At 44.4% G+C, this 26,072-nt stretch overlaps 1 protein-coding gene across 2 annotated transcripts in view; it reads left to right on the top strand.

Annotated features, from left to right (window-relative positions):
- Positions 1-17,205, top strand: part of TSPAN7 (tetraspanin 7) — a 127,524-nt gene extending 110,319 nt beyond the window's left edge. The window contains exons 5-8 of one of the 2 annotated variants that reach the window (XM_019417286.2): positions 1,040-1,195; positions 7,122-7,205; positions 15,885-15,960; positions 16,225-17,205. In XM_019417286.2, coding sequence (XP_019272831.1) covers positions 1,040-1,195; positions 7,122-7,205; positions 15,885-15,953 — 309 coding nt within the window. In that variant the 3' untranslated portion in view covers positions 15,954-15,960; positions 16,225-17,205. The remainder of the gene's footprint in view (positions 1-1,039; positions 1,196-7,121; positions 7,206-15,884; positions 15,961-16,224) is intronic. The other variant, XM_019417287.2, reaches the window with a different exon arrangement.
- The last annotated feature ends 8,867 nt before the right edge of the window (positions 17,206-26,072 follow it).

The following is a 26,072-nucleotide window of genomic DNA, read 5'->3' as shown; positions in this document are numbered from 1 at the left end:
TTTTGCGTGTTTTGTTTTGTTACTTCAGAAGCAGTATTTTTTTTTTCTTTTTGGTATTTTGATAAAAATTCAAACTTAACAGAAAAGTTGCTAGAAGAATGTAAGGAACTAGCTACCTTTTACCCAGTCACTAATCCATTTCCACTTTTGCCCCATTTCCTTGAATACTCTTTATGTCTGGGGTTGGCACATCTTTTATGGAAAGGGTCATATGGTAATTAGGCTCTGAGTGTGGTACAGTCTCTGTCAAAGCCACGCGGCTCTGCTCTTATGGCACAGAAGCGGCCATATTGTGTAAATGGGCAGGCGTGGCTGTGTCTCAGTGAAACTTGATTTACAAAATCAGGCAGCTGGTGAGCTGTAGTTTACCAACAACAGCTCTCTCTTCCTCTGTGTACATCATTCTCCACCCTAAACCATTACTTACCAGTAGAGATCTTATAGATCTATAAGGTCTAAAAAGAGCTTTTTAGTTTTGTTAATGTTTATTTATTTTTGCGAGAGCGTGACCACGAGAAGGGGAGGGGTAGAGAGAGAGGGAGACAGAGGATCTGAAGCGGGCTTTGCACTGACAGCGGAGTCCGAACTCATGAGCCGTGAGATCGTGACCTGACCCGAAGTCGGCCGCTTAACCGACTGAGCCACCCAGGCACCCCTAAAAAGAGATTTTTAAAACCATTTTTGTCTCGGCTTCCCCATCAGTATCCTGATTTAGTTGATCTGTACCTTCAATAGCACCCAACTATTGATTTTGAGGCTGATCCAGGCCAGAGAACCTACTGCTTTGCTTTGTGGACTTGGTAAGGAAGCCAACACAAAATCGCAATCTAGGATTGACTTCCTTTTTCTCAGTCCAGTTGAGCCTCCCGGTGAATATAATAGTTAATGGAGTCTCAGCTCATCTGTACTCACCACAGCTGTGCCTGTTCACTCAGGGCCTCGGCCCGTGTTTCTCTTCTAAACGGTGCAGGGTCGTGAGGGAGGAGACTGCTCTGTCTTTGACCCGCACCCTTTGGCTCTTCCCCTCCCCCGTTAACAGCTGAGCTGCTGTGGCGTGCAGAACTACACCAACTGGAGCACCAGCCCCTACTTCCTGGAGCGCGGCATCCCCCTGAGTTGCTGCATGAACGAAACCGACTGCAATTCCCAGGATCTACACAATCTGACTGTGGCGGCCACCAAAGTTAACCAGAAGGTACACTTCCTGTCAGCCCTGACGGGATCCGTGGTGAATGTTTGGGGGAGGGCTTTTCGTTGTCGTTTCTATGGAACTGTGACAAACGGGTTAGAAATGTAGTCCAGGAGAGAGTGCGGGATCTTTCTGTGCAGCCCTTTGGAGCCTGGGAGAGGCACTCGAGGCTGTCCGCTCCTGAAGGAGTGAGCTGTGAGTCAGCAAGAAGCTACCAGGCGTAGTTAGGGAGGTTTAGCTACGGTTCCTGTTCACCCTGGTGCGGATGCCAGACAGGGAATGTTGCCTTTCTTCTTTCTGGCTGTCTTTCTTCTGCTTAATCTACCTTCTAAACATGGAATTATTCACAGCTGGGTGCCAGTCCTTAGCAGGAAGGGGGACTAGAGTTGACAGACAACATCTGCTCCTGCCAGGAGGGTGGCCTTTATTTTAGGGCGTTCTCGGCTCTAGGAAAAGAAATCAGCAACTCCGCTTCAACTCACTGTCAGAATCCTGACTCCCAAAGAAATCAGAGAGAGGGAGAGGGAGAGAGAGAGAGAGGAAAAGACAGGCTAAAAGAAATCTGCAAGGTAGCATGTACTAAAAATGAAGGAAATAAAATTTCAGTAGTCAGAGAAAAAAGGAAGACCAATTCTGTATCCCACTTCACAGAGAATATGATGAAGGCATGATAAAACTGTGTGAAGGGGGTCTGTGTTCTTAAATGTTTAGAGAAATTCCAGATAAAAAATATGTTTTGGTAAAACAGAAGGGAGGGGAAAAAAACACCCTATTGTTGACTTTACCTGCTGTTCCGCAGCCATCGGGTAAATTATCTTTTCTTACTAAGATAAAATTCTGTTCTTGCAAGGTCTTCAAAACTTGATGTGATCTGGGCCAACTACTGAATAATTCATAGAAGATAGCCATGTTCTCAAGATTAGAATGTTAAGAAATGGTTTCTATATTTTACCCATTTAATGTTGGTATTTGTAGCATAAATGCTACAGAGCATTGTTGCCATTCTAGAAGCTCATTCTGTCATTCTGGGCTTATTGCTTGCTACTGGTGTCGTGAGGTTAAGATGTTCAGTACTGACTGCTTCCACTTCCTGTCTTAGCTCAGAGGACATCTGCTCCTACTGGAATTTTCTTATAAATCCAAAGCGTGAGGCTTCCTTTGCCTCTCATCAGTAAGGTGACTTCTGGTTTCCTTGTGGACATCCCCACTGAGCCCCCATAGATGTTGTTATGCTGCCATTTTACGAAGCGCCGAGCATACCCAGCTGCAGTGGACGCTCCAATTTATAAAAGATAAGAAATGCTTTTGGCTGTGAGACGTTGGCATAGCAAAGTCTCAGGAGGTCGTTTGTTGAAGCAGGCAGCCATCAACCTGGATAAAGTCTTCCATTACAGCGAAATTTCCTTTGTGAAAGGTGGAGATCTACAAGTCAGGAAGGAGCATGGGCTCTGGAGTCAGACTCCAGTTTAAATTCTGGCTCAGCCACTTGCTGGTTGTGCAGCCCTGATCGAGTGACTTACCCTTTCTCCGTCTTCTTTTTCGCATCAGTAAAAGGGAGATGATGATCCCCCCCACCTAGGATTGATACGAGGATTGAGTGACATAAAGTATCTAAAGCACAGTGCCTGGCCCAGAGTATAGACAAGAGAAACGTGAACTGCGATGTTAAATGCTAACTGTGACGTAAACATCACCCTGATGATGGTGAGGTCTGTCTTCCACTACACCACACCGTGTCCTTTATTAGGAAAGATACCCCAGGGCCCCGGCTGGAGGGTCTTTTGTTACTATTCAAAAGCAAGTTGAGAGCCGTAGCCTGTAGTGCATCTCTGTGATCCTTAGAAAGAAAGATAGGGTAACATTTTTTCCATTTCATTGATAACCTACAAATTGACCTCACTCCCTGCCTCCCCACCCCACCTCCTGCCCCCGTCCTGCTTTACGTTTTCTTGGCCACCTCAAATACCTGGAAAAGGTGCTTAATTCCTCCGACCTGGCTTTCTCCGTGGAGAAAAAGTGAGTGAAAACTGAAATTTGTCTACTAAGTCTTATCAGATATTCCCATTCAATGCCCACACGAACCACTGAGATAAGTTCTTGGGTCTGAGGCTCAGATACCCCACCTGTAAGAGGCAGGAGATGGGGACGACGTGAAGATACTAATAGTATAGATACTTGTAAGTGTTAGCCACCCCCCAGCTCCCTCCCCCGGGAGGCTTAACTACTGCCACATTGTAGTTCTATGGAATCCTGTTGTCTAGAATAAATATATTCTAAATCCCTGTAGATCTTTTGGTGTCTTGAACCCTATGCTTTAATAGCACAGAAGGATGACTCTTGGCTCTTTCCTGGCAGCCTGAGAAACCTACCTTGTACAAATAATGGGCGGGGGGGGGGGTGAGAATAGTTAAGCAGGATGTTTATTGTTTTGTGTGAGGGATGGAATTTATTTTGGTTTTGTTAGCAGGATGTTGAGATAGCTGCAGGTTCACATGGCTAAACAGCATTGACTGAGCCCCTACTCCATAGGAATTCTTGACCTTTTTTAAGAACAAGAGGAAGTGAGATGGTTATTCTGGTTGGCCGCTACTGATACACCTCTTCCCAGAACCTGCCTGGGACGAGCTGTCTACTCCTCATATCAAACATCTGCCACTGACAGCTGTTTCCCACTGGCGACTGTGTTGATTTCGACATGCTGAGAGGGCAAGCAAATGACCTATTCTGTCTCTGGATGTTTCCTAGGACACTTAGCAGGTCTCTGTAGATTTATCTCACACCTGGACCACCAGGCTTTCATTTTAGGAAATTACAAGGGATTGTTGTGGGCGGGTAAGATCACGGTGTAGTGGGGACCATGGCGTGGGATACAAACACGGCCTGTGTTCTAGTACCACGGCAGTCCTTGTGGTCTGCCGGTCTGTGCTGAGATCTGGAGGATGGGCCTGTGGGTCCACGTGGTGAGTAACGGAGATGAGTCTAGAGATGGAAAGCCTTTATTTCCGCCTTGCCCTTACACTGTGGAGACAACAACAAAAAAAGCGAAATCAGTTCCATCCTTCTCATTTTAAGTAACCCCCTCCTCTGATAGGCTTCATTAATTTGCTTTCTTCTGTGGAGTGAAAAACCATGTGAGAACTTTTCTTCTAGAAGAGTACTCCTCAAGCTTTAAGGGGCATATGAAACATCTGGAGATATTGGTCACATTCATTAAAATTCATTAAAAATGAATAACCTGGGGATTTGACAGATTCTGGAGTCTGGAGCGAGACCTCAGATTCTGCATTTCTAGCAGACTCTCAGGTGATGGTTGCTGTTGCTGCCCCTGGAAGAGCCCTACTTTGAGAAGCAAGGTTTGGAGAGAACGATTTTGTCACAATTGCCCTAATGGCGGGAACCTCATTTTTCTGGTTTCACTTGCTGAAGTGGCGTGGGCTTATCAAAAATGTGATTGATTGTGGAATCTCCTACAACAGAATAGAAATCATGCATTAGCAAAATGCAGAATCCAAGTTCATAGGAAAAATGTCTGTGCCAAAATATATTGCAGAGTAAGAAACTCACCCACCTTGCTTCTCTCTGGTTTGTGTGGTTGGGTTTGTGTTTTCATATTTTTTTTTAAATTTTTTTTTTTCAACGTTTTTTATTTATTTTTGGGACAGAGAGAGACAGAGCATGAACGGGGGAGGGGCAGAGAGAGAGGGAGACACAGAATCGGAAACAGGCTCCAGGCTCCGAGCCATCAGCCCAGAGCCTGACGCGGGGCTCGAACTCACGGACCGCAAGATCGTGACCTGGCTGAAGTCGGATGCTTAACCGACTGCGCCACCCAGGCGCCCCTGTGTTTTCATATTTTGAGCTGACCTAACACTGGTGTTGGGCTGAACTTCATTCCTCCACCCGACCGTCACTGGCCTGGAGAAGATACGGTCATGACGGCCACCTCAGCAAAGCTCTGTCTTAATTGCTACCATTTGGCAAAGTGTTCAAATATCCATCTCTCTTCTGTTCTCTCCTTGAATTCTTCCTAACCCAACCTGTTCTCCCTTCCACCACCTTTTGAAAAGTAGTTTGGTTTTATACTTTCACTAGTAAAAATGAAATCAGCAAGCAATCTTCTACAATAAAGAGAGAATCAATTTGCAGAACTCCTCATAAGCAGTCATATATCTCCTTTCCCACCCGCCCCCAGCCTTCAAATTTGCGTCAGCTAACCAAGAAGTGTAGTTTTCCCATTGCATCGAAAACGTGTCAAGGGCACCGGGGTGGCTCAGTCAGTTAAGAGTCCGACTTCAGCTCAGGTCATGATCTTACGGTTCGTAGGTTCGAGCCCCGCGTCGGGCTCTGTGCTGTCAACACAGCTCTTGTCCCCCTCTCTCTTCCCCTCGCTGGCTGGCTCTCTCTCTCTCTAAAAAATAAATACACATGAAAAAAGGAAACATGTTAAAGCACTGCTGCTACGTTAATGTACTTCTCTGCAGACAGACTGAGGCTACATAAAATATCACTCATTAGAAGGTACAGCATTGGTAGAATTTTCGTAAGTTACGAGAAATATTACAGTGTTAAATTTTGAGTTTAAATGTGGAAGACGTGTTTTTTTGTGTGTTCTTCAGATATTATTGCAATTTAGTGTGTCTTTCTTGATAAGCAAGAATCCTTTTTGCCCCCTTTTGAAATCAATGTCTTGATTTTTGCAGACTTTAGACATTTAAGTAGAAGCCCTCTCTCAGAAAACTGGAAAAAGACCATGTCTTCTGAGTCTGTTATGTCAGTTCAGAAATCTAGGTTGATGTGGTCCAGTTTCAAATAAATATACACACACGCATGCATGCACACGGGCACACGCACACACAGAGTTCAACCTGTTGGGTACTTAACAGGAAGAGTCCACTTTCGCCTTTGCGTTATGGCCAATACACAAACTGTGGTGCTTACTACCTAGACTAGGTTGATAAAATGTAATCCTGAAAAACAACAGTGAAAAAACTTGTTCAGCAACATTGTTGAACTCCAACCAGATCGTTTATTTTAAAGAAAGGTGATTCACATTATCAGTATCAAACTACCATTGAAATTGGTAAAACTTGTGTTGGTTTGAATCACGTTTGAAGATTTCATAGTACGTTATGGGGAAATTCACTTCATTTTATGGATAAAGTCAACTGACTCCAGAAATGGGAAGTGACTTGTCCAAGGTCACATAGTAAATTTGTGGAAAAGAGGACTTTCAGACATAGGTTTTTCCCTGTTTTAAAAAAATAAAATAATGATCTCCTTAGGAAGAACCCCCAAACACCATAAAGGTGGCAGGCATTCAAGCACATTCTCTAACCAGATGATTTCATTTTTTTTTCTGAGATGTTGTCATTTGTTGTCAAAATGCTAGTAACTATGTTTGTGATTCTGAGTCTTTCCGTGCAAGGATGTGGAATGCCTTTGTATCCTTCGAGTCTGCTTCCCTACCTCTACAGCATTTGCCTCATAGATCTTACAGATTTCCTGCTATATTTAATCCTACTACGGAAACATTTCTGGCTGAAAGTATATATCTGGGACTGGCTTTAAAATAATCCAGCCAGGGGAGGAGAGGTGAGGAGCTCTAAATGAAACAAGATTGGCCACATGTTAATTGCGAGGTTAGAGAAGGAGTTACTTCGGGGTTCACTGTACTACGCTCTGTGCCTTTCTGTATGTTTGGAATTTTTCTGATTTTTTTTTAAGTTTGAAAAGAATGCTAATGAGAGTTCCTAGGGTGAGTTGCAGTTGTACTTGCTGACTGCGGGGTCACAATGTTTGCTGGGAGTGTCGCAAGTTAACACAGCCCAGTCTGGCCTGGGTAAAACACATCTCTGAGGCCACCTCTCTCTCTCTCTCTCTCTCTCTCTCTCTCTCTCTCTCTCTCTGTCTCTCTCTGTCTCTCTCTCTGCAGGGTTGTTACGATCTGGTGACCAGTTTCATGGAGACAAACATGGGGATCATCGCTGGAGTGGCTTTTGGAATCGCGTTCTCCCAGGTAGCCTGCGTCATTGTGCGGTCAGACCTGTCCTTCCCCAGCCTCCTGCCCTGGCCTCCCTCCCTGGTCTCCGGATTCCCCTCCTGCCTCCCTGTTCCTTGGGGAAGGCTGATAGATGGGGTCAGAGCTCCTTGCTCATTAGTCCTCAGGTCATCTGTTTATTGATTTTCCTTTTTCAACTTAAATGAAGTTTTGCCATCAAGGGAATATCGGTTACAGTTCAACTAATGACTAGCTCCAGAAAACAACTTGCTTCTTCTGTAGGTCAAATGGAGGTTAACTGAACAAAGTGCTGGCTTAATTGGAGCATAAACAACTCCAAGCATCAAATGGCTGATCTGGATTTGGGGGAGGCTTTTTTTTCCTGGTTGACCTGTCCCGGTTTTGTTCTTAGTTCCTGTCGATTATGCACGAGACGTCTCCTTTTCCAGAAAGTCTACATTTAGCAAACTTCATCTTTGTGATCATTGTTTTACTCCTAAGGACTATTGGTTCTTAGAGGAAACTGAATTTTTGTATATTAAACTTTATATCCCTATATCCCCACCCAGTGTCTATAAAATAGTAGGGGAACTAATTCTGCACATGAAGTGAACAACACATACTCAAGGATGGAACAAGATTAAACTAAATCTAAAAATCTAAATCTAAAAAATTTGGCCCTCCTCCACAGGCCTCTGATCTGGCAGCCAATGATACATTGTTGCTATGATATTGCTATGGGTAGAAGGATTGGCACGTATACTCAACAACCAAATGAAAACTTCATGTATGTTTAACTCGGAATTTTTTCAGACCAACAGATCGTTTTTCTAACAAAGCCTAATTAATGTTCTCTCTCTCAGTCCTGTCTCCACCACTCTAATTTCCCCTGCCCGAATTCAATATTGGCTCTCTCAGACTATGCTTCCCTCTTCCCGACGCCCCCATACATACCTCCTTCCTTCCTGCCTCGTAATGCAAATGTACTTTTTTTAGCCAAGTTTGTCCTTAAAACTCTTTTTTAAATTTATTTATTTTGAGAGAGATGGCAAGAGGGGAAGGGGCAGAGAGAGAGACAGAGAATCCCAAGCAGGCTCCGTGCTCTCAGCACAGAGCCCCACACCGGGCTCGATCTTACAAACTGTGAGATCATGACCTGAGCCAAAATCAAGAGACGCTCAACCAACTGAAGCATCCAGGCACCCCCATCCTTAAAACTTTTTAATTGAAATATGGCACATATAGAAAAATGCATTAATTATAGATGTGCAACTTAATAAATTAGCACAAAATGAACACACCTTTATGTTACACCTGTGTAACCTTCACTTAGATCAAAGACTAGAACATTGCCCTAGTAGTTTTTGCAAAGAGAGGGTTTAGGCTCAGGTGTTTCGAAAAGCTTTTCTTCCTCAGTGGTTACAAAATCCTGTGTGACATTTTATGTCACAAGAGCGTGTGGAATCATCCAACAGGAGTGTGTGCTCCTTCCAGCAGTTTTAAAATTCTTTTACCACACTTCGTTTTTTGTAGCTCAGGAAATGAATTAAACCCTCAACACACCAACACACAGACACAGAATGACACCACAAACAGTGCCAATGCGTCTCCAAAGACGTTTCGCAGAAAGTTGCTGCCCCGCCCTTTCTTCCGATTGCTATCATACTTGAGTGGTAACACTTCAGTGACGTATCTGTAATGGCCAAGGGACATTGTAGAGGCTCCAGGACGTCATGTCCGATATAGATGTGCAAGCACTTGAGAGCTTGTACGTCCAGTTTACCACATGTATATGTGGTGTCAGGTTAACGCCTCCGACAGGCCAGGCTTGTGCTTGGTGACTGAGGACAGCTGTCGCTTTGGAAGAAGGGATATAGGTCTCCCCTAATGGCTATCCTAGAACCGTAAAGGAACATGATGTCAATACTCTCCATGGGGAGAAGAGAGCATCACAGAGCCTGGAATCTCATGGATAAAACCTATCATCCAAGAATATTACTGCGTAGCCATGAGGGGGCACAGGGGATTCTCCTATTTTCATTAGTGAGGTGAACCAAGTCATGAAGGATCTGATTAAGACCTCGCTTCTACTTCTCTCTCATGCTTCCCTGTGGAGGGGTGTGTGGGGATTTATGCTTTAGACCAATTGCCTGATGAGCATTAAGCTGTCTGCACTAACCTTGGAGAAATCCCCAACGTGGGGATGGTCGAGTTTGTTCTGTGGCCCTCTAGGGCAGTGAGAGAGGGGCCAAAGCCCCTCAAGGAACCCCCAAACAAACTCTCTGCAGGGATTCTAGGTGTCCTCAAGGTCCCACATAGTGGTTGGGATGAGAAAACAAAACACAAAGCCCGGTGGCCTTGCATAGCTAATACCATCCACCTACGTGACCAGACAGGTGCAGTGGTACAAGACTTGGGACCTGCCACGCTCAACTTGGGGCAGGGAGAAGAAGAGCCATCGCTGGCTTTTACTAGCCTGATGTGCTAGCAGCTGCAGTTTTTAATGGTGCCAGCAGCCTGGGGGCTCCTGGAAGCTGGAGTTGGCTTCCAGGTACCAGTAGATCCATCCATGGCCTCTCTGGAACAGTGGTGGCCACTTACTAGATGCCTATTCAGGTAGAACCAGCAATACTGACTCTAGTCAACCACCCAGAACGGAAGCTTTAGCCACCAGTGTTCAAAATTTTGAAGATCGACGCCAGAGTAAAACTCAGCAAATGTTGGCTTGTTTAGATGAATCAGTCATGTCAGCCTATGTCTTGGCCCTCCTATACTAATGGAAGTTCTACTGAGTAGAGGCCAAAGTAGGTAGGAAAGAACAGAGCACGCTCTCATGTGCTTGCCGGCTCTCTCTTTCTCTCTCTCTGTCTTCCCCTTTCCTCACCTGCCCTCTGCCTGCTCCTTGCCCTTTTCCTCACCTGCTCTTGCAACATCCATCATTCTCATCTGTCGGGACACACTGGCCTTGCCCATCTGTTGTGTCAGAAATTAAAGGTGGTATAAAGTACAAGGAAAACTAAGCCAAGTCTAGCCTTTTAATACACTGTGCAAACTTTGTCCCGTTAGCCACGTTAGCTAACTTAAAGCCCTTGAGTTCTGTTTGTGGACAGCAGGAATTGGGCAGGCATTTGAGGCTTCTCTCCACAAACTTCCATTGCCTGAGCCCTGTCAAGGGAAAGCCCGCTTGTCTGGACTGGACGGGCAGGTCCCACTGCCCTAGAAATTTGTAGCAGGAGGTTGGAGTGTTTTGAGAGGGTATCTCCTCCCTGCATCTTTGAAAGCTTCTCTTTTACTCAAGAGAGCTTGGAGAGACACACACTCAAGCAGAATGTACGTGCATATTCGTGCATGAGAGAGGAGAGAGACAAGGAGGGAGAGATAGAGCGAGAGAGAAACGGAGGGAACAAAACTGGGAATATCACCTCCCCTGCTCCTAACACGGCCTGGAAGCCAAAGGTGAGGGTGTCTGGGTCTGGACACTTACTCCATTTGTGACGCCTCTTCCCACCTTGGTTGGCTTTCTGCTGTGTGTTGCAGGGGAGAAGTGGTAACGCTTCTGCATCCAATGTAAATAGACACAGGGCTTCACTAGGCTGGATTAATTCTCCACATCACAAGATGTTACAGTCCTGAGTGGGGTCGGTAGAGGTGTTTTCCAGAAGGGGGGAGACTTGAATGGCTTGCTTGAGATTAGGCTGCTCTTCTAGATCCAGGATTATAATTCTGACTTCTCTAGCTGGCCTGCTATGTCAAATCTTCGGGCCAAAGATCCCTCTTGTTCTTGCCTCAGGTGTGGCACCTAAGGGAAACTCATTGTGTGCTTTCATAATGCAAGGGTTTGAGTCTGTGGGGTTGAAAGCAAGAAGGTACTCATTACAAAATACAGATCCTCCTCCTACCCATCCATGCTCTGACCCTCACCCCTGCAGAGCCTCTCCCAGGGCCCATAGGCTGCCGGGATGATTCATTACGAACCAGGATTTCTTTTCTGGGACCTGTTGACCTCTTCCATGTAGAGGGCAGGACAAAGCTGTTGATAGCCTGGATGACACATGGCCAAAGAAAGTTAATGGAGCTATTTACTTACTCCTCTTTCAGGGCCTGAGATGGTCCCAGATAGCATTTGTACAGTTTTATGTCAAACCAGATTCCTCGGCACTTTCCCAAAGACTTGGAAGTTCTATTTAGTTTCCCACTGAAGTCATTAGCGTAAAATCTCCACAGGCATTATAAAGATCTAAGTTTTTGATCTATTGCTTGTCACTTTCTTATTAAGAAACTTTCTTATTAAGAAAGTTGCCTTGGGCACCTGGGTGGCTCAATTGCTTCAGCGTCCGACTTCGGCTCAGGCCACGATCTCACAGTTCGTGGGTTTGGGCCCAGCATCGAGCTCTGTGCTGACAGCTCGGACCCTGGAGCCTGCTTCAGATTCTGTGTCTCCCTCTCTCTCTGCCCCTCCCCTGCTCACACTCTGTCTCTCCCTCTCTCTCAAAAATAAACATTAAAAGAAAAAGTTGCCTTTACAACTTTGCCATCCTCCCTCCACCCCTCAGCCATCAGGTCTTGGGCCACATTTGGTTCCCATGGTGATGGCAGGGAGGACGCCCTTGGCCTATCTCCTCTTACATCGCTTGCCTTTGCTGACATGGGCAACCCACCCCCCAGCCCCTCTCTCCCACCTCTAGGAATGTGCCCTGTTGCTGTGATTTGCAGAGCCCCAGTGATGCAATCCACGTCCCTAGAGCTTTGTGGCACCCAGGCCGCTCAGCCATCTATGTGAGAGCGCCTTGAGAAAGCCTGGAGTCACCCTTTTGTTAAGTAGAGGGCCTTTCTTCTCTCTCCCCCCTCCCTAGTTTCTCAGTTCTTGAAGCAGCAGAACCTCCCAGAGGTTTTCATGACCCAAAAGAAAGTAGAATATAGTACCGGCAAGGCAGAGAGTGGGAAAAATAAAAGTTTACCTCCAAAAATTAGACAGAGACTAAAACTCCATAGGCTGAATGATATTAGGCATTTCACCAGCCACAAGAATGGCAAGTGGTGGTTCTGGGGTCTCCGTCCTGAGGGGTTTCCAGCATAAGAGACCAGGTCTTCTTTTCTGCCTCCGTCTGGGGTTTAAAGCAGGAGTCTGTCCAAATGCCTACGTACTGCATCCTTCATGCATATGAGCAGTGTGGTCCTCAAAGGCAGCCCGGAACCCCACAGAACATACCTCTGCTCTTTGAGGTGCTTTTTACATATATCTAACCTGAGAAAAAGTATCATCTAAATAAGGATGGACTTCTCCGTCTAGTGGCAAGCAAGCATTTGTCCTCCCCCTGAGTCTTCCATGACTTTGGCTGAACAGGCCTTCTGTTATGTACCCCCCAAATCATTTGGTAATAGCTGCTATTAAGTATAGGATGCTTCCCCCCAAACCCCGACTTTCCCTTAATTGGTACTTATGGAGGTGAGAGATCAAAGTTTCTTGCAAATATGATTAAAAATGCAGTAGCAAATTTAAAATCAGTAACTCCAGGGGTGCCTGGGTGGCTCAGTCAGTTAAGCATCTGACTTTGGCTCAGGTCATGATCTCACAGTTCTTGAGTTCAAGCCCCATACTGGGCTCTGTGCTGACAGCTTAGGGCCTGGAGCCTGATTCGGATTCTGTGTCTCCCTCTCTCTCTGCCTCTTCTCTACTTGTGTGCTCTCTCTCTCTCTCTCTCTCTCTCTCTCAATCTCTCTCTGTCTCTGTCTCTCATAAATAATAAATGAATTAACTTAAAAATAATAATTTTTAGAATCTGTCTTTTTCCATGGGCAAACAGGAAGGTGTGTTTGTGCCCCAGAAATATACACTAAAGTAAGTTTAAAAGCAAGTAGCTTTTATTTGTGCCAATATTTTTAAAAGTTACTGTTTCTGTGAGAAGGTATGTCCAGTGCTTAAGAATGATGCCGTTCCCGTTCTGGAAAAAAAAAAAAGTGGAGGCACATGCTCTATTTCCTTGAAATCAGAGATTTTGGATACAAGCAATACTTAAACACTCTAAAGAGATTTCGGGCTGTATGGCTCATGAATTGCCACAGAGGCCAGGAGCGTCGGAAAGTACTGAATTCTAGCAGCGTTGCAAACCATGAAGCATAATGGTAACTATCGTGTTTCAAGCACACATGAGCTCAACGAGAAAACACTAAACTGATAAGCTTCACAAAGAAAGAAGAGTTTAGGAACTCGAAATCAAATGAGGAGATGCCCACTGAAAGCCCTCTCTCTCTGAAGTTTGCAAAATGAAGCAGAAAAGAACCCCCAGTAATGTGAGACGGAGGAGGTATTCTGGAAAGGACAGGGTCTAGGCCGAGCTGTAGGGGTGGGGGACAAGGAAAGGGGCTGTCCTCCTCCAGGGGAACAGGTGGAGCTCAATGTGAGTTACCAGTGTGGTTTGGGGGAAGATTCTTTCTCCTCCCCTGAGCCCCTTGTTTTATCTGGAATGTTGGGATGGTAACATTGTACAGGGAGGTGGGAAGGGTTAGAGAGCTGGATATACTCGAATATGCTGTTCCTCTAATGCTCACATGTTTTTTTGGCGGAAATCTGGGTTTTAAACCTTCCCACTATGTTCTGGTATGGCAGTGGTCCTGGAAAATGGCAGTTCTAATGAAAAGGGACGAGCTACGAGGTTCAAAGTCCTTACAATCATTGGGGGGGGGGGTGTTTAATGTGTCACTTGCCATAGAATTCTCGAGGTTACAGCCATGGTTCCTTTGGTGGTTTGGTGCCAGGTGCACAGGACTGTGTATCTTGTGGCACAAAATGAGGTTGGCCAGAGCCTTGGTAGGAGGGAGGGCGAGCCCAATAAGGTGGTAGTTTTTCCTTACCTGACAGAGGCTATAGTTTTTATATTTCACAGCATGGTTTTACTTTTGAAGAGGAAGATAAGAATCTAAGATTTCAGCAAGAGAGGTAGCCAGATGGACGGGAACCTGAACGAGTGGGTGGAAAGCCAACAGAACAGAGGTCAACACTGGGACCTGGTGTGGGCTGCACGTGTTCCGCCTGTAAGATAAGGGCAACTACCTGGACTGCGCTGAGTGCTTCTCTCACCCAGAAGCCTTGTTTAAACACAAACTCTTTATCTTTTAAGTTTATTGATTCTGAGAGGGAGGGGTAGAGAGCGAATCCCAAGCAGGCTCCTCACTGACAGCACAGAATTCGATGTGGGGCTCAAACCCACGAACCGGGAGATCATGACCTGAGCCGAAACCAAGAGTCGGAGACACTTAACCAACTGAGCCAGCCAGGGGCCCCTTAAACACCACTTCTGGGCCCCACGCCTCAGAGTGTGGTCCCACAAGTCTGAGGTGAGGCCCTGAGAATTTGCATTTCTAACAAGGTTCCGCGGCATGCTGATGCTGCTGTCCTGGGGCCACACTTGGAGTGACACTGTGCCAGATTATCTGTAAAGGTCATTCCCACCTTTGATCCAGTAAAAAAAAAAAAAAAAAAAAAAAAAAAAAAGCCAATTGCTTAAGGAGAAGGGACTCCATGTGGCCAAGAGAAGCTGCAGGCCTCTTATCTCAAGTGCACAGTCAGGTTCCTGTCCAAAGAATGCTGATCCTCCAGAGTCAGGAATGAGAATTTTGGTTTCCAATAAGCAGAACAGATGTGCTTGAGGATGTTTGGATGGTGTCACAGCAGCTTTTATCAGATCCACCTGTGCTACTGAAGTCAAAGTCTTGTGAGGAGGTGGGGATATCCTGCTCTCTGTTGTTCCAGAGCCCCTAAAACCTAGGGGTTGGGCCTTCAGTGTGGATGGGCTCGTTTAGGCCTAAAATATCTACATGGTTAGAGACAAAGAGAAAACCCTGATTTCCCCTTCCCCTCCCTAACACCTCCCTCTCACGAGCCATGACTTTCTTACTGGCAAACTCACCTGGTCAAGAATAGTGTCTCCTTGTCTCAAGGAAAGAACTGTGCTCGCGTCGGCCAGGTATGGCTGAGGTGGCATACCACGTTGAGATCTCTTCCCAGTGCGTGTGTTTACAGCTTTGAATTAAATGTTGGCCTTTTTGTTAAGACCTCACGGATTCCGTGGTCCTTCAGTGTTTTCACTACTCTCCTAACACGGGAACAAATTTAAATAGTGCTTATGTGTCAAAAGTTGCTTTCAAGCGGCCAGAGCAAGCTGCAGTGGGACGTTATGGCCAGTTCTAGAGCCTCCAGCTGTCCTGCCTGAGCAGCGAGACTCCCGAAGTCTTCGACCCCACTGTTGAGATCACCTCTGATCTTTTTCTCTAGTGCCCTTTTCCTCACTCACATGGAAAAACCCTCAGTTGTCAAAAATTACATCCAGGGGTGGAGCCCGTGGGTGGCTCAGTTAGGTGTCTGACTCTTGCTTTCGGCTCAGGTCATGATCTCACGGGTTCGTGAGTTCGAGCCCCAAGTGGGACTGTGCGCCGACAGTGTGGAGCCTGCTTGGGATTCCCTCTCTCTCTCTCTCTCTCTCTCTCTCTCTCTCCCTCTCCCTCTCCTTCCCTCCCTCCCTCCCTCTCTGCCCCGCCCCCACTCATGCGCACACACGCCTGTTCGCGCATGCTTGCTCTCTCTCTCTCTCTCTCTCTCTCGCAAAATAAACGTTTAAAAAAAATTACATCTAGAGGGTCATAGGCGTGTGTCGTTCCGTGACTTGAGACTCTGGTCTTCGTTTCTCGTTCTGGCACCAGCTGATCGGCATGCTGCTGGCCTGCTGTCTGTCCCGGTTCATCACGGCCAACCAGTATGAGATGGTGTAAGGAGAAGGTGAGCGGATGTGGGGAGCGTTCAGTTTCGGGGTTCTCCCTTTGGGGCACATACTACCCTTCAAAGGGGCAAGGGTACCGCCTGGCCACCTAACTACTTGCTCGCTGGGGTACCTGTGCATGTGCTGAAACCTCGTTTCCGTGGTGCTGGGGAGGAGATGTGGTCACTGCTCTTGTGCAAAATGTAGTGCCCTTTTCAGCCTGTCACCTTCTTTTCAGTCCTTAGTAATGGTGAGTCACTCACATATTTTCATTTCTCTCATAGTCTTTCAAGAACGATGGCCTAAGAGACCCGTTTTAAAAAGGAACCACGGCAATCTTTGAAAGACTTGCAAAGGATGTCAGAGCACAGTGCATAACACACCTGTCCCACGCTCCCTAACCCCCCACCCAGCGTGCAACTGACCCGCCCACACAGTCTCTGCTCCGCCTTCCAGCCCGCATCATGTGTAGCGTTCCATTTTGTGAAGCCCCGTGTGCCAGAGTGTAGCCAGGTTCCCTGCATCCGGTCCTAGCGGACCCCACCTGAGGCCCCGTGCGCACCAGATCCTCCATCTGTACTTGGTCCGACTGCAGCTCATTGTAGGTGACTGGTCATCCCACCATCACTGGCCCGGCCGGGCCCTGCATGTAGTGTGGAAGGCTCCTGCTAGCCCTTCATCCTGATCGATAAACGCCATACCCCTTGATGTAGATAAGCAGCTAGCTAGCTGTTCTTCTGGCTTAACCTCCTTTGGTTTGGTTTTCCCTTTACTAAGGCTCTTACTACCTTCTTCAGGCTGCCTAGGATACGTAAAGAGATACATCAGTAATTGTCCATGCGGAGAAAAAAAGCATGCGTCACGCATGAAGGGAACTGCTGAGCGTTAGGTGGCCTCCTCCTTGCTCATTATTGTTACATGCCTGGGTATGTGTAGACAGTTTAGTGCACCTATGCCTCTGGTTGAAACCTGTATAATCCTGTTACCAAGCCGTATTGTTACTTCCTGTGAAGGAAATATTACTTCTGTTTCTCCCCAATTAATTGCTATTGTGTTATTTTACTTCTGTATTTTTTCTTTGCATTGACATTACAGACATCGAGGACCTCATCGAATCAATTTAAAAATGAGTGTGAAGGGGGAACAAAGTCAAAATATTTTTAGAAGACCTTCAGAAACAATGCCTCTGTCTAGCATGCCAACAAGAATGCATTGATATTGTGAAACATTTGTGATACATGTATTAATAAATAGAATCACTACAACTTGCCTTGTTTTGTTCTTTGGTTGTTGTGTAAGTTTCTAAACACGTATTTCTATTTCATCTCGTTCCACGGGGGATTGGAGGAGGACCACCTTCCACGCTGACACACGGCTCCACGCATGCTCTCACCCTACCGAAACAGCCTCGGGCAGTGTCAAAGCTGAAGGGTTAGGTTTTTTTTATGGACACTTCAGGAACTTAAAACATTTATCATGAACAGGATGTATTACTGTTGGCCGCAAAAAATAGATGCTTCGCATTATTTCAGGCTAGAGGCAGAAAGATTTCAGCGGTTTTCAAAAGTCTGAATGTCATTAAAACAAACCAACAAAAAAAGGAAATGAGCATCGATTCTCTCCTTTGTTGTTTCTAATGAGCGTGTATTTTTCCCTTACTTTTTTCTCCTCTGGATTGAAGGAAGATAGTCTAGAGAAGAAATGACATCATACCATGCCGTCATCCCCATGCCCTGCTTTATGCTAAAGTATGGAATCCTTATACTTGGTTAAAAGAACGTTTTAGCAATAGGTACAGCATATGTTATCTGCGATCTGTATTTTCCTCCTGATGAGTCCCCTTAGAGGAAAAAAAAAAACTAGTAAAAGTATATATTGATCCCAAAAAAGTAGATCTAAAAAGCCCCCTCTTTTCTGTAGAACAACCTGTAATGAGGACAGAGATGGCATTCTAACCATATGCATTTATTAGCCTGAACATACTTCGGTGCTTACAAAGGGCACTGCCCCACACCTTCAGATAGTTCATCTTCAAAAGATCAACATTTTTAGGGTTGCCTGGGTGGCTCAGTTGGTTAAGCGTCAGACTTCAGCTCAGGTCATCATCTCATGCTTTGTGGGTTCGAGCCCTGCGTTGGGCTCTGTGCTGACAGCTCAGAGCCTGGAGCCTGGTTGGGATTCTTTGTCTCCCTCTCTCTCTTCCCCTCCCCTGCTCACACTCTGTCTTTCTCTCTCTCTCTCAAAAATAAATAAACATTGGGGCGCCTGGGTGGTTCAGTCGGTTGAGCATCTGACTAAAGCTCAGGTCATGATCTCGCAGTTTGTGGGTTCGAGCCCCGCGTCGGGCTCTGTGCTGACAGCTCAGAGCCTGGAGCCTGCTTTGGATTCTATGTCTCCCTCTCTCTCTGCCCCTCCCCCACTCACACTGTCTCTCTCTCTCGCTCTCTCTTTCAAAAATAAATAAAAGTTAAAAAAATTGTTTTGAAGGTCAACATTTTGAGAGAATTAAGATCTTTCTGAGAGTTTCTTTGGGTTTTTCTCTAACTTTTTGTGTTGTATCTTAGCTCATTAATATGTGCTAAAAAAAAAAAAGTGCTGCTTTAGTTGCTTCAGTTTTGGTTTGCAATTTTGGTTGTATTTTATTCTAGACATTTTGCAGTTTTCTTTAGGATTTATGCACTGAATCATACAGGAATTGTTTTGTTTTGTTTTCTAAGTTTCCAAATGTGTAGAGTTTGAGGCTGCATTTTTGTTCAAAACAACTTGGTTTGTGAGATAAAGATTCTCTGTTATTTGCTGAGGCTTGCTTTGTGCCCTGGTATGTGGTTCCAGTTTGTTCTGTGTGTGCTTGAAAGGGATGTATATTTTCTGATTATAGGGTGCAGAGTTTGAGTAAGGTTGTAAATATATTCAAGTAGTAAATTTTAGGACTGTTCAAATTATCTGCGTTCTTAGGAATATTTTGTCCATTTGACCTATTGGGTTCCGAGGACGATGCCCTAATATCCCCCACCGTGACTGTGGATTTTGTCGATTTTTGCTTCATGTATTTTTAAGCTATATTGTTAGGGACATGCAAGTTCATGATTATGTCTCACTGATGAATTATTTCCTTCGTCATTATCAACTGACCCTCTTTATCCCTAATTATGATTTTTTTCTTTTAAAGTTCATTTTGGCTGATGATTACAAATGTTAAGATTACTTTTCTTTTGATGAATATTTGCAAGGCTATTGCTCCAGACCCCTCTGCTTCCAGCCCTTTCTGTGTCATATTTCAGATGCATCTCTTAAACAGCATGTAGCTGCATATTTTCTTCTTTGGCTCAATATGAGAAAGTCTCAACCGAAAAGCTTAATCCAGTTATGGATTGTGATTATGGATATACAGGATTTGGTTTTATCTCTAGCACATTTGTTTCCTGTCTACATTTCTTTCTTGTTTCTCTTCCCTGCCTCTTTTTTTTTTTTTTTTTTTGGAAACTATACATTATATTTATTCTTTTAGTGGTTAATCTTAATTTCTTAATGTGTATACTTGAAATATAAAGCTTTTTAAAATTTTTTTTAATGTTTATTGATATTTGAGAGAGAAGGAGACAGAGCACAAGTGGGGGAGGGGCAGAGAGATGGAGACAGAATCCAAAGCAGGCTCTGAGCATCTAGCTGTGAGCTGTCAGTGCAGAGCCCAACACAGGGCTCGAACTCACGAGCAGTGAGATCATGACCTGAGTTGAAGTCCGATGCTTAACTGACTGATCCACCCAGGTGCCCCGAAATATAAAATTAATCAGAATCTCTATCTTCTTCCAAAATAACACAAAGACCTCGGAGTGTGTTAATTATAGGCACTTCTCACTTAAATTCCATGCTTCTGTTGCCTGACATTGTGTTTCTACTGTCTCCCAAAATGAATCATGACCATCACTGTTTTTAGGGCTTATTTAGATTTACCTACCTGTATACCAGTTTTTTGTTCTGTTTTGTTTCTTTAACCACTGTTCCTTGCATCTCATCCTTTGGGGTTCAATTTTGGGTTTGTTTGTTTGGTTTTTTTTTTTTTTTTTGAAGTACATGTTTGTTAGCTTATCAAGGAGTTTATTTATATGTGCTAAATTATCTCAATCTTTGAAAAATCTGCATGTCATTTGTACTCTTAAATGATAGTTTAACTGGGGCTAAAATTCTAATTTGGTAGTTGAAAGTATTCCTGGCTTTCACTGTTGTTAATAATAAGTCTAATTGTTCGTTTTGAGGTCATTTATCATTTCTCATTTCTCCCTAGTGATATCATTTATCATTTCTCCCTAGTGATATCATTTCTCACTAGTTGCCATTGAGACTTTTTTGGGGTGCCTGGGTAACTCAGCTGAGTGTCTGACTTCAGTTCAGGTTATGATCCCGTGGTTCATGAGTTTGAGCCCCGCATCGGGCTCACTGCTTTCAGCACAGAGCACGCTTCAGATCCTCTGTCCCCCCCCCCCTCTCAAAAAAGAAGACTCTTTTTTTCCCCAGCTTTATTGAGATATAATTGACATATAACATTGTGTAAGCTCAAGATGTACAGTGTGATGCATGTATACATTGTGAAATGTTCACCACAATAAGGTTGGTTAACACATCCTTCACATAATTCCCAATTTTGTTATTGTCTTGGTGAGAACATTTAAGATCTACTTGCATAGAAACTTTTTTAAATTTTTTTTTTTTAACATTTATTCATTCTTGAGAGACAGAGAGAGCACAAGTGGGGAAGGGGCAGAGACAGAGAGGGAAACACAGAATCCGAAGCAGGCTCCAGGCTCTGAGCTGTCAGCACAGAGCCCGACGCGGGGCTCGAACTCACAAACCATGAGATCATGACCTGAGTGGAAGTCAAACACTTAACCGACTGAGCCACCCAGGTGCCCCGAAACTTTGAAGTATACAGTACAGTATTGTTGCCTCTATTCACCACGCTGTACATTACATCCTCAGAACTTACAAAAATGAAAATTTGTGCTCTTTGAGCAACATGTCCCCATTTCCTCCACCCCCCAGGACTAGGTCTTGTTCTTTTAATAGGTGTGGGAAAAGATAATTGCATGCTGACCTCCCTTGGATAGCTGAATCATGGTTAATACTGGATAGCCCGGGACATCATTGCATGTAACACCCTGGGAGAAAATAAGCATCTCAAACCTAATACAACAGTGATGCTAGCCTCATGCTCTTGGGTTGAGTGTTTTAATACTTTTAATTAATTGCCAACTTTTCTCTTTCTAAATCTTAATGAAAAAACGACTCACTAAATCATTGTACGACTCTCTCTTTGCCTTTGATGATCCTCTTCCATATATAATGGACTTTCTATCTTCTATGCCTCTTAGAGCCTTTCATTTTTTTTCCCCATGTCTTTATTTCTTGGAGAGCATCCTGGATAACTTCCTCAGTTATGTCTTCCAGTTCTCTTCTCAATTTTGTCTCATTATTTGTCATTTTCATTTTCTTTTTTAAAACTTTCTGTTCTTTTTCTTTGATGGCCTCTTCTGCCGACTTCTCATCTTGTGTCTAATACTCATCTATCATTATCCTTTCTTTCAGATATTCTAGTATCTAAAGTTTGCGGGTGCTAATCCTCTTGTATGTTATGTTTGCTGACTATTACTCATAGTAGATTGTTTTCTTGTGTTTTGAGTTTGCGTAAGTAAGCTTCTCTTCAGTGAGGATTTTTGAAAATACCTTCTTATTTTGGACTAATTTTCGATTTAGGCAGGAGTTGCAATGACAATACAGAGATTTCCTGCCAGTCCTCCTAATGTCAACACCTTACATTATTCTCGTATATTTAAAAACCAACACGGGTACTGGTACATTGCTATTAACTGAACTCCAGACTTCATGCAGATTTCACCAATTTTGCTTCTAGTGCCCTTTTTTTTGTGTGTTCAGGGACCCAATCCAGGATACCACATTACATTTAGAGAGTGGATTGGTTTTTCTGTGGTAATACCATGCCATCTGGGTTATAGAATTGTCCCTGCAGAGAGATTTTGCATTTGTTTAGCCAGGCACCCAGAAGTTTTGTTGATCCAGAACCAGATTTTATAGTTGCTTCTCAGCTTGCGGAATCCTATACAACATAGATAGCATAAATTTAGACTGCACACCTGTATATGCTTGTTATTTCTGCAGGTTTTTTTTCTACTTTCCCCTTCACTGTATTTATGCAAGGTCATGAGATACAGATCATTGCTCAGTGTGGGCCCAAGGATATGTCTCTTGATCCCCTGTAGGGGTTCAACTCTCAAGGTATTGAGTATGTTAGGTCCACTATCCCACCACACCCTCTACCCTGGTCATTGATGGAACACAATTCATGAGCCTGTTGCTCTAGCTTTAAGTTTCTTTGTTTCTGTCTCTTGGTGATTCATCTTTGTCTTTAGATGTATAGTTAATTCTTTTTTTTTAACTTTTTTAAATGTTTATTCATTTTTGAGAGATACAGAGCACAAGTGGGGGAAGGGCAGAGAGAGAGGGAGACACAGAATCCAAAGCAGGCTCCAGCCTCTGAGCAGTCAGCACAGAGCCCGACGCAGGGCTCGAACTCACGAACCTTGAATCATGACCTGAGCCAAAGTCGGATGCTTGACCGACTGAGCCACCCAGGTGCCCCATGTATAGTTAATTCTTAAACATATTTTTTATCCAGTATTTGAGGTTCTGCCTAGTGTATATGGCTTCCTTTTCCCCCCAGTGTTTCATGTTGCCAGGACCTATACTCTGTTATCTGCAGTGTATTACATGTCCCCTTGTTCTCTGTTTCATTTGTAAGTAATTTCACTCACAGTTGCTTAGGATCTTTTAATAGCGTTCTTGAGGGTGAGGACAATGTCAATACTGCCTTTATATCCCCACAGTGACTAGCAAAGAAGAAAGACCATTTTAGGTTCTCAAATTACTTTATAAATAACGAATGAATGAACTCCAAGTCCTTAAACTATGTGCCAGAAGCTGAACTGGTCCTCCGGACATACATTGTCTTAGTTTCTTTTAGTTGTTCCTTGAGCCCTATTTGTTGTTTTATCTCTAGAATTCTGTGGCATTCTATTTTTGCCTCGTGTCTTGTTTTCCATTTAATGTATTACTGTTTTTATCCCATGGATTTGTCATAGTTTCTCCCACTGTCCTCAATATAAATAACTTTTCATGTCTTGAGTAGTACTGGTGTGATCCAACCTGGATTCTTATTTAGATTTATAGTTATAATCCTCAGATTTTTGTTTCTTGGAGGAGGAAAAGTGGTGGCCTCTGTCTCCTAGTAGAACCTTCAAGATAACCTGCATAAATAGGCTAAGAAAGACTCAACGTATGCACAGAAAGTGTGACCTGTTACCCAGCACTGATTGTCGCCGAGAGCTACCGGGCTAGGAGGAATTCATTGATCTGTTCTTGGATCCTTTTGACCCAGGATGTGTGATGTGTCCATGAAGTAATAGAATTTAATTCAAAGAAGAGTAATAGGAGACCTACCGGATTTAGACGATGGGGTATGTGGAAAAGATGTTGATTAATTTCTATGTATATAGCAGATCATGCAAGCTACTAATCTTTTTAGTAGAATAATTTAGGTTTGTACCCTTGATAGTGAAAAGGTCAACGTAACACCTTCTATGAATACAGTTGTGCTAGTTTCCTATTTGTTTATTAAACATTACCCCATCACGTAGCCATTCAAATAACGAACATTTATTATCAGTTTCTGTGGGATCAGGAATCCAGGTGCGGCTTGGACGGGTGCCTCTGGTTCTCAAGGTGTCTCATGAAGTTGCAGTTAAGCTATTGGTTGGAGCCGTGATCTCCTTTAAAGGCTCAGCTTGGGGCAAGGTAATCAGCTTCTAGCCTCATTCAGGTGATTGACAGGCCTTGGTCCCTGGTCACAGGGGCCTTCCCAAGGGTTGCTCCGGCCCTCCGTAGGGGAGTTTGGCAGCTGACCTGCCCCAGGATGAGAGATCCAAGAGAGAGGGAGTAAGAGAGAACGTTTAAGACAGAAGCCACTTTCTTATAACCTAACCTCAGAGGTGACATGCCATCACTTCTCTAAAAGGAAGTCGGGGACTAAGTCTAGTCCATGCAGAAGGGAAAGGAATCACACAAAGGTGTGAATGCCAGCCGGCTAGGATCATTGGGGGCCATCTGACAGGCTGCCTGGCACAACTAGATTTGCTTCCCTTTGGGACTTACTGAATGATACACACAGTTGACCGAGAACAGTAACTAAACTAAGGAAGAAGGGTTCTGTACAGGTAAGTTCACACTCCACTGTCATTAACCTTGGTGTTTTCCACTATCTTCATTTTTTCATGACTGGCCAAGGCTTGCTGTTTTTTTTTCTTTTTTTTCTTTTTTGCACCGCTTCCTCAAATATTTTTCTTTAGGAGTTAGAATTCCTTATGGTCAGCAAAATCAAGTTTTGCTGCAAGTTTCCAAATATATTGAAACTATTTTTCCTTATCTTGGAAGATTTTCTCATTTGTGCGTGTCTACTCTCTTTTGGGGAAAAAAATCCTAGTAATTGTCTCATTTCTGTGCTGCTACACACCTCTTGGTAAAATAACCCTGAGGAGAAATCATTAAAAGTAGATGACTTGGTATTGGATTTTTAACCCTTTCTTCCATTACCTTTACTTCATGAGGATCCTTTTAAATGATGCTTGGTGCAGCGAAAGGAATGGAGCAGTGGGGTTGGTATTGGTTCTATTTGTAATTTCTTTGGTAGCAGAAAGGTTACATTTTTAAAGGGACATTGATGAACCGATAAATGAGTATGTCCAGAGTCCTCTCCAGAATAGCAAGCATCTAGAAATCATTCCAGGCTCGAAGGCACTTGTGATAGTCTGGCTGTGCAAGTTTGTGTGCAGGGGGGTGGGGCATGTTGGGGCGCTATGGCAAAGCATGGGAAATAATCTTTTTTAAGGATTGAGTCCACGAGACCTCAAGCCTGGGTCATCTGCACGCTCTCCTCCAGGGCGATTTTATCCATCCCTGTGACCTCAGTTGCCAGGTATATGCTGGTGACTTCCATCTTCATGTAGCCAGCTTACATATGTCTCTGGAGCTCCAGATCTGTTCAGTTCAGCTGTCAACGACCACTGGGCTGAAAGAATAGAAGCCCAGAGTGGTGACGGCGGGGAGGCCGACTCGGACAGCAAATCAAGGGAAGGTCCAGACCAATCTTGTTTGGACTAAAAGAAACAAAAACTTTTGATGGACTGTAGCAATGCAATCATTTCATAGATATTTATTGAACACATACTATGTGCCAGGCACACTTCTTTTTTTTTAATTTTTTTTAATGTTTGTTTATTTTTATGAAAGAGAGAGAGACTGAGTGCTAGCGGGGGAGGGGCAGAGAGAGAGGAAGACACAGAAACCAAAGCAGGCTCCAGACTGTCAGCCCAGAGCCTAATGTGGGGCTCGAACTCACAAACTGTGAGATCACGACCTGAGCCGAAGTTGGACGCCCAGCCGACTGAGCCACCCGGGTGCCCCAGCACACTTCTGAATATGGGGCTACAACGGTGACAAGACAGAGCAGGCCTTTGGCCTCGTGCGACTTAAATTTTTATGGAAGCAGGCAGATGATAGATGTGTGAATGAACGAAATTAGTGATATATTTTAGAAAGAAAATGAAAACGGGTGAAGTCGATGACATCAAACGGTCCAACTTGCGCTATATGTTTGAATTTGTTTTTGAGCTTGGGCAGTCAGTCTCTGACACCATCTCATTGGAATTAATTTAGATGTGAGCTGAGGTCCACCTGAAGCTTTGGGTTGGGCAGTGTGCTGAGAACCTCCCCCCCCCCCGCCCCGATAAGAACCCTGAAGACACTTCCACAAATTCAGTTAATCACTAATCAAGGTTATTCCCTTGCAAAGCAGAGCTAACTTCATACGGAAGAGCATAACAACTGTGCCCGTGTGTGCACATTTCACAAGGAGCGTGCGTGCTATAATCATGGTTGACTAGCTTCGTGGATGAGCTCTGGCCCTTCCCCTGCAGAACCACAACGTTTCTATGTGTTGTGTATATGGGGCTTGCCGGCGAGATTGGAGTTGAAGAAAGGGTTTCATAGCTTTCAGAAGAAAGTT

The sequence above is a fragment of the Panthera pardus genome, unplaced genomic scaffold, assembly GCF_024362965.1.
Source record: "Panthera pardus isolate Hobbes unplaced genomic scaffold, ASM2436296v1 HiC_scaffold_27, whole genome shotgun sequence".
NCBI lineage: Eukaryota > Metazoa > Chordata > Mammalia > Carnivora > Felidae > Panthera > Panthera pardus.
This window is presented reverse-complemented; position numbering and strand designations above follow the sequence as displayed.